Source organism: Columba livia, chromosome W (genome assembly GCF_036013475.1).
Source record: "Columba livia isolate bColLiv1 breed racing homer chromosome W, bColLiv1.pat.W.v2, whole genome shotgun sequence".
Classification (NCBI taxonomy): domain Eukaryota; kingdom Metazoa; phylum Chordata; class Aves; order Columbiformes; family Columbidae; genus Columba; species Columba livia.
Genome location: NC_088641.1, coordinates 9,598,394 through 9,607,580, shown reverse-complemented (window position 1 = coordinate 9,607,580; position 9,187 = coordinate 9,598,394). Strand labels below are relative to the sequence as shown.

The 9,187-nt window shown below is 45.7% G+C and overlaps 1 protein-coding gene across 4 annotated transcripts in view; it reads left to right on the top strand.

The window, feature by feature from the left end:
* Window positions 1-9,187, top strand: part of LOC135577100 (E3 ubiquitin-protein ligase UHRF2-like) — a 123,812-nt gene that overhangs the window by 25,851 nt on the left and 88,774 nt on the right. Inside the window, exon 3 of one of the 4 annotated variants that reach the window (XM_065044798.1) lies at window positions 1-230. The exons of the other annotated variants lie outside the window; for them this stretch is intronic. Within the exon in view, the coding sequence (XP_064900870.1) occupies window positions 1-230 (230 nt within the window). The remainder of the gene's footprint in view (window positions 231-9,187) is intronic. 4 annotated transcript variants of the gene reach the window in all.

Sequence of the window (9,187 nt, the reverse complement as noted above, 5' to 3'; positions counted from 1 at the left end):
ACACTTTATTTGATTACGATGTTGGACTAAATGACATAGTTCAGCTTTTGATACGCTCTGAATCTGAAGCTCCTACCACTTCTGAGATAAATCGGGGTGGAGAGGTAATTCCCTGTGCTGTTTCCAACTGTAAAAACAAAGTCAAAAGAGCGGCAAGTAGAAGGTCACCTAATCAACCATCTACATCAGCTCATTTGTTTCTTATAGATCCTGGCATTGGACTGTACAAGGTATGTGCAAGTTTTGAAAGCAGGGGGCTTATCTCTTATCTATAACTTTAATTTTATTGCTTACATAGGCCTTCTGTCTTAAAACAGCTTTCTTTTATGGCCAGCTTTATGTCATTGGGACTGAGAGAGTTGAGATTAGTTTGTACCATGCAGATTAAAATAAATCTTAAACTGAGTTAACAAATCATTTAGGTAGAGACCTTATTGTTGTCTTTCAGTATTTAAAGGGGGATTCTAAGAAAGAAGAAGACAGACAGGTCATCCAGAGAGGTTGGGGATGTCCCATCATTGGATGTGTTCAAGGTCAAGCCGCAACATTTCTAATACAAACCAGGATACTATTGGCCTTCTTGGCCACCTGGGCACACTGCTGGCTCATATTCAGCTGGCTGTTCACCAACACCCCCAGGCCCTGGTCCTTTTCTAGCCACTCTTCCCCATGCCTCTCACGTTGCATGGGGTTGTGATGACCCAAGTGCAGGACCTGACAGTTAGCCTTGTTGAACCTCATGCAACTGGCCTCAGTTCATCAATCCAGCCAGTCCAGATCCCTCTGTAGAGCCTTCTACCCTCAAGCAGATCAACACTCCCGCCCAAGTTGGTCTTGTCTGCAGACTTAATGAGGGTGCACTCAATCCCCTCGTCCAGATCATTGATAAAGATATTAAACAGAACCGTCCCAAATACTGAGCCCTGGGGAACACCAATTGTGACTGGCCACCAACTGGATTGAACTCCAGTCACCACAACTCTTTGAGCATGGCCATCCAACCAGTTTGTTACGCAGTGAAGAGTATGCCCATCCAAGCCATAAGCAGCCAGTTTCTCTAGGAGAATGCTGTGGGAAATGGTGTCAAAGGCTTTACAAATGTTCAGGTAAACAACATCCACAGTCTTTCCCTCATCCACTAAGTGTGTCAACTTATCATAGAAGGAGATCAAGTTAGTCAAGCGGGACCTGACTTTCACAAATCCATGCTGACTGGGCCTGATCACCTGGTTGCCCTGTACGTGCCATGTCATGGCACTCAAGATTATCTGCTTTAGTACTGATATATTGAAACATATGGAAGACAGGGAGGTGATTACAGAAAGCCAGCAGGCTTCACCAAGGGTAAATCACTCCAGACTAATCTAGTGGCCTTCTGCGATGGAGTGACCGCATCGATGGACAAGGGAAGAGCTACAGATGTCTACCTGTTCTTCTGTAAGGCCTTTGATACAGTCCCCCACAACATCCTAATAAGAATCCTTAAGCATTACTGTGGTGGTTTGACCCAGGTCGGCAACAAAGTACCACACAGCTGCTCGTTCGCTCCCCACCGGTGGGATGGAGGAGAGAACTGGAAAGGTAAAAATAAGAAAACTCACGGGTTGAGATAAAGACAGTTTAACAGGTAAAGCAAAAGCTGCGCATGGAAGCAAAGCAAAATAAGGAACTCATTCACTATTGCCCATTGGCAGGCAGATGTTTAGCTGTCTCCAAAAAAAGCAGGGCTCCATCGCATGGAAAGGTTACTTGGAGGGACAAACCCCATAACTCCAAATGTCTCCCCCCTTCCTCCCTCTACCTCCAGCTTTTATTGCTGAACGCGACATCATACAGTATGGAATATCTCTTTGGTCAGTTGGGGTCAACTGTCCCAGCTGTGTCCCCTCCCAACTTCTTGCACACCCCCAGACTACTCACTGGCAGGGCAGTGTGAGAAGCAGAAAAGGCCTTGACGCTGTGTAAGCACTGCTCAGCAATAACTAAAACATCCCTGTGTTATCAACACTGTTTTCAGCACAAATCCAAAACATAGCCCCATGCAGGCTACTATGAAGAAAATTTAACTCTATCCCAGCCAAAACCAGTACAATTACAAATAAGTTATTATTATGAATTTAGTCCACTAAAAAGACAAAACATTACCATCTAATATAATTATCCCAAATGTTAAAACTACAGATAATTAAGAGAAAGGGTGAGTGTAACGGTAAAAGTTGGAAAAATACAAGCCAGATCCTGCTCTCGGTGAGAATTATATCAACCAGAGTGTAAGAAGACACATGGGCCCTCTGACCTGCGTTTCTCATTCCTGTTGCACTTAGATCCCCGCTTGGTCCAGTTGGTGGCACAACAGAAAGAAAATTATCCCCCTTAAAATAAGGGAATGACCTGTCATTCTGGTCTATCCAGTCATCTCAACATCAACCCAAGAAGTCTAAGCTTCTAAGAAATAAAAAGTTAACCCCGAATCTTTGAGAACATGTAATTGTTGGCAGGACTTCAATTTGCACAGTTTTGTCAGAAGTATTTCTAGTGCCAAGCAATATAAATGCATGGTTTTAAAATGTCAGTCCCTTTCTATTTGGGCTCTGCTTTCATTGAGGACTTTGTATGTAAATGGTGAAAAACACTGACGACAAGCAACCTGAAGTACTTCTCATCCAGCAAAATCAAGTTTGTTTCAACTCAGGAAGCTAAACTTTTGCTGTAATTAATATTTGCAAGAGACTGATGGATGTTAAAGATGTGGATGCTGGCAATTCTCACAGCCAGTTCAAAACACAAACACAGGAAGCTGACGCTAGCAGTGGCAGGAAGAGTGCAAGGCTCGTGAGGTCCCCAGAGGGTGTTTGAGAGGGTTTCTGGGTCCCCAACACCCTTGGGCTGTGTGTGTGGAGGGACCAGCAGGCAGGCAACGGATCTCGCAAGAGGGGTGGGGGAGAGTTGGGCAGCGCTGGTGGTCCCTGCGGCCATTTCAAACTGCAGGAAGTCGCGTATAACCGGCCCCTAGAGCGTGCAAGCAACCAGTGTGTGCAAACAGGGAGCAGTCCCTGAGGGGAGCAGTGCAGCACTTCATGAGAAAAGGGTGAGGTACTCTACCAGTTGTTGGGCTACTGCCTGCCCTGCTCACCTGCAGGCTTAGGCTGCAGCCCCAAAGGTCACCCTGGCTAGCTGTTGGGTGTGCAATCCAACCCAGCAGCTTGAGGTCTCCAGGGAATTAGAAGGGCTTATTAGACAGTACTTTGAGATCATTGGAAGCATGGTGTCAGAGACTAGGTGAGGGCTGTATTCTGCAGCAACTGGGAGCCCATCTATCTAGCCAGGCTAGCCTGGGACAAGTGGAGGCAGCCACCCAGATGGAGCTTCCTATCAGGGAAGCTGCTGCTGTGGAGGGCTATAAAGTCTGTACTCCACGCTCCTGGGTGAGGGTGCTGAGACACTGGAACAGGTTGCCCAGAGAAGTTGGGGATGCCCCATCCAGCTGCTGGTACAGACCTCCTTTAATGCACACCAACACAGATACATGTGCTGTGGATCTTTCCAATAACTGGGCATAGGCACTCAGTCCATCCAGTAGCTGCATCCTCACTCTCCCCGGTTGCCTCATGCACAGACATGTGTATAAAGGGGTCTCTTAGTCAAGCCCCAGACCATACGGTCTCTCCAGCAGTTGGCCTGAACACTCTGGTCCCTCCAGTAGCCAACTCCTCCAGTTGTCTCATCCCCAGGGGCACACACGCACGCCTGGATCCCAAGCCACTTAACCCACTCATTAGGTGGTCACGCACCAATATGCATACCTTCACTCACTCCAGTTGCTGGCACCCCAGACACATGGGCCCTGTGACCCGTGGTCTGACTCTAGTTGCTAGCATTTAGGCCTCTATGCACACACATGCACACAGAATAGATAGTTCCCTCATTCAGGAAAAGAGTTTAAATGGATTTTAATGAGAAGATGGGACAGACTGTGCTGATCAGGTGCAGGGTATGGCCAGACAAGCATACTGATCGACCGTCTGTTTACCTGTGATCGGCCCCTTTTATCCCTCTGTTTTCCCACACTTGTTTTTCCTCAAACCGCCTAGAGCCCTCCTTTGCTTCCTCCCCTAAGCATCCCATAATAAGTTAGTTACTTAGTTATCAAGACAGTTACTTGATGCAACTTTTGACTGGAGGAAAGCCTTCATTGAGCATGTTCAACAGGGAACTCTCCTGCTATGTGCTCAAGGAATCAAAAATCCTGAACTCCTTAACTTCTGGAAAAGATGCAAGTGACAATCCCAGCAACCTTCTTGCATGGCAGGAAGAGCAAGTTCTGTACATAAAAAATGAGACTGAGTACAGTAGTAATTCTAAAAGCTCTACTCCACTTATGTGGGCACCCAATGGGGACTTCTAGGTTCCTTTAATTTATTCAAAATAGAGTCCTCTATGATGGGTTTAGTGTGGATAACTTCTATAAAGGACCCTTAACCAAAGTTTTCTTATTCAACTTGAAGCTATCTATCCTTATGTCTTTTCTGTTCAAGAACTCTGTTTTAGGGAGCATGTAAGGCCTGGGCAGATAAAGATTTGCCATCACCTATTTTTCTCAAGCTTAAAACCAAACAAAACCCCCTCTACTACACTATGTGGTTTCATCTTAATAGTTAGATGCAGGTATTATAGTAGAGTGTGTGTGTGTGTGTGTGTGTGTGGCAGTGGGGTTCAGAAGAAGATCAAAGAAGCTTCTCTGGGCTCCTGTTCCAGTATTTGAACACCCTCATGGTTAAAACAAACAAACAAACTCCTAATAGCTAATCAGAATTTCCCATGTTCCAACAGGTGTCCATTGCCTCCCATCCTATCACTGTGCACCTCCAAGAAGACTCTGGCTCCATTTTCTCTGTATCCTCTGGTCAGGTAGTTGCAGACAGAAATAATGTCTCCTGGCACCTTCTCTTCTGAAGGCTGAACAAACCCAGCTCTCAGCCTCTCATTGCATGTCACGTGCTCCAGCCCTTTGATTATCTTGGTGGCCCTCTGCTGGGCTTGCCCTTGATAATTTGAAACATTATGAGCTATTTTACTGTCACATTACCTCTGCTTTCATTTGAAACATTTAGAGGAGCTATACCCTTATTTTCACTGCAACAGAAGCTTACTATCAGTCTTCATAAGAAACAAGCCGTCAACAATACCTAAACTTAAAGCTGTAGCAGTATACAGTTCAGGACAACGTTCAGTTACCATGGAAGTTTGCTTAAGCAAGTCATGCAAAAATGCTTCCAAGATTTCAGCCCAAACCACTACTGCAAACTCATTGGTAAGAATACAGAACAAATTATCACCAAATAAATTAACCAGCATACATTCAGAAGCAAAAGAAAAATATTATGTGCAAGTATACAGCATACATATTTACAGGAAAGAGACCAAAGAGACTCCATCTTATTTCTTAGGAAAGAGAACCTTAAAATGAGAAGGGCCTGAGGGGTAAGAGGAAAGACAATAAATACTCAAGTAGCTCATATTACTAACATGCAAAGAGCCATACAATAAAGAAATTAAAGAAACATCAGTAAACTCTAAAAGATGTCAGAATAGAAAACAAAACTAAGGCAAGCAACGTATAAGGTCATATGTTGTAAAGATTATGCCAGACTGCCATCTAATCTGAGGAAGACCTTCCTTGCACAAAAGAAAAAAAATAAGGTGCAAGCAAGAATAAAAGAATATATAGCCCATCTCCACCACACAACGGAGTACAGTACAGACACCTCCAGTTAGTGCTGGAAATAGAACAATATAGTCGTATTAGTGCAATGTTGTTTCCAGTAGAGTCAAGTAGCTCTGGCAGCGATGCTAATTACCCAATAAATAATGCTACTGTAGTCCAGTTATACTTCTCCCAGAACCTTAGCTAATTCCTGATAGTGTGTCATTATAATTATTCTTTGGCACCCATATATATGAGTGAGAACTAGTTCATTTGGAAAGTGCTACAGAGAAAAATACTTTGGAAGACTACTAAATATAGATATCAGTCTCAAACTTCAGCTAACATCTTTTTTTCATTTCTTCTTTTTTAGAAATACTTCGAAGTACTTATTCTCTTCCCAAGTTGCTTGATTACTACTGTCTGGGCTGGACAGGAATGAAAATATTAAAATCGTGCAAGAAAAGGCAAATATTTTAACGTCCTTAGTTTTTGGTAAGGAATAAATAGTTGATAAAAATATCTGCACTAATATGCCTTAATTCACAGGCACAGCAAGTGGCAAGCAAAATTTCAAAGCACCTAAGAGCTTAATCCTTGATTGTCTAGACTAGGAGTTCCTCAGCAAGTTTGCTGATGATACCAAACTGGGAGGAAGGGCTGACACACCAGAAGGCTGTGCTGCCATTCAGCGAGACCTGGACAGGCTGGAGGACTGGGCAGAGAAGAACCTGATGAAGTTTAACAAGGGCAAGTGTAGGGTCCTGCACCTGGGGAGGAATAACCCCAGGCACCAGTACAGGTTAGGGGCAGACCTGCTGGAAAGCAGCACTGCAGAGAAGGACTTGGGAGTTCTGGTCGATAACAGGTTGACCGTGAGTTACAATGTGCCCTTGTGGCCAAGAAGGCCAACGGTATCCTGGGGTGCATTAAGAAGAGTGTGACCAGCAGGTCAAGGGAGGTTATCCTCCCCCTCTCCTCTGCCCCGGTGAGTCGGCTTCTGGAGTACTGCGTCCAGTTCTGGGCTCCCCAGTTTAAGAAGGATAAGGAATTACTGGAGGGAGTCCAGCAGTGGGCTACAAAGATGATTAGGGGCCTAGAGCACCCTTCTTATGAAGAGAGACTGAGAGACCTGGGCCTGTTCAGCCTGGAGAAGAGAAGGCTGAGAGGGGATCTCATCAATGTTTATAAATATCTCAAGGGTGGATGTCAAGAGGATGGGACCAGACTCCTTTCAGTGGTGCCCAACGCTAGGATGAGGAACAACAGGCACAGACTGAAGCATAGGAGGTTCCATCTGAATATGAGGAAAAACTTCTTTACTTTGAGGGTGAAAGAGCACTGGAACAGGCTGCCCAGAGAAGTTGTAGAGTCTCCTTCTCTGGAGACATTCGAGACCCACCTGGACACATTCCTGTGTAATCTACTCTAGGTGAACCTGCTTTAGCAGGTGGGTTGGACTAGGTGATCTCTAGAGGTCACTTCCAACCCTAACCATTCTGTGATTCTATGATTCTGTATGCAATATTTCCTATGCAAGTTATTGGACTGATGTATGGAGATACAGAAGGTACTGCCATTTCATTCAGCAATCGTGATGATACGTATACCATCATAACTATCAGAAAAATTTCTTTGTTGCCATACTACATATGTCAAAGCTGCTGATATTGTGTATTTTGTCGAGCAGTAAACTTGCTGTCAAAGCACACCTCAAAGTGTATCCCTGGAGGACCAATTCAGTAACAAAGACCAAAGGAGCCAGATAACTAGCTCCCTAATAGATAGACTAAAATGACAGCAAAGTTGGTCAGACTAAACTTATCTGCTACAGGGGAGCACCTATTTAACCATTAAGCAAGTTTGCAGAGCACTGCTAAGAGACTTGGCAGCTGGCACAGCAGGGGGCACAAAGGAGGCCCAGAAACTGCTCCAGAGAGAGTATAGGGACTGCTTAAAGCTGTGTAACAATGGCAGTGACATGCCATGGGGCTTGGTGCCCAGCACTGGGTGGAGCAAGTACCCCTGGTATGGCAGAGAGCTTGACTCAGACACAGAGCCCTGGAGGGAGGATGCAGCTGCCCAGGTGTGGGGCTGCAGGGAGTGCCTGGGGCCTCTCCCTGGGACTGGGGGTGATGGTGGCATCACCTGTGAGAGACATGCTCTGGTCGAGGCACCGAGTCAGCAGGTGAAGTAGCTATGGGAGGAGGGGAGCAGGCAGGAGATGGACAGGGTCTTCCACAGAGACCCTATAGAGGCGAGACCCTGAGCCACATGAATACTGTGTTCAGTTTTGGGCCCCTCACTACAAGAAAGACATTGAGGTGCTGGAGAGAGTCCAGAGAAGGGCAACAAAGATGGTGAAGGGTCTAGAGAACAAGTCTTATGAGGAGCGGCTGAGGGAACTGGGGCTGTTTAGCCTGGAGAAAATGAGGCTCAGGGGAGATCTTATCACTCTCTACAACTATCTGAAAGGAGGTTGTAGCATGGAGAGTATTGATCTCTTCTCCCAAGTAGCAAGTGATAGGATGAGAGGAAATGGCCTCAAGTTGCGCCAGGGGAGGTTTAGATTGGATATTAAGAAAAATTTCTTCACTGGAACAGGCTGCCCAGGGAAGTGGTTGAGTCACCATCCCTGGAGGTGTTTAAAAGACATATAGACGAGGTTCTTAGGGACATGGTTTAGTGCCAGAGTTAGGTTAATGATTGGACTTGATAATCTTGAGGGTCTCTTCCAACCAAAATGATTCCATGATGCAAGGAAGGAGGGATGGCTAGTGGTTATGCTTGAATGACAGCAGGATGGATGTGCCCAAGTGGGGGGGGATGGAGCTGGAAGCTTCTGACTTGTGGCAGCAGAAGAAAAGCTCCTGAACTGTTGTGGCAGGTTGTCCTTGGCTGGCTGCCAGATGCCCACCCAGCCGCTCTCTCACTCCCCCTCCTCAACAGGACAGGAGGACAAAATAAGATGAAAAAGCTTGTAGGTCGAGATAAAGACAGGGAAGTCACTTACCAATTACCATTGTGGGCAAAACAGATTCGACTTGGGGAAAAATTAAATTTAATTTTCTTGCCAATTAAAATAGAGTTGGATGATGAGAAACAAAGACAAAAATTAAAACATCATCTTTCCCCCACCCCACCCAGACTCAACTTCATTCCTTCCTTCCTGACTCCTCTACACCCACCTCCCCACCCCCCTGAGCGGTGCAGGGATACGGGGATTTGGGGGTTGTGGTCAGTTAATGATACTTTTTGTCTCTGCCACTCCTTCCTCCTTACACTTTTCCCTTGCTCCAGTGTGGCTCCTCTCCATGGGCTGCAGGGAAATACCTGCTCCACTGTGGTCTCTTCCATGGGCTGCAGTGGAATATCTGCTCTGGCACCTGGAGCACCTCCTCCCTCTCCTTCTTTGCCCTTGGTGTTCACAGGGACGTTTCTCACACTTTTTTTCCTCACTCCTCTCTCTGCCATGTGGCGTTT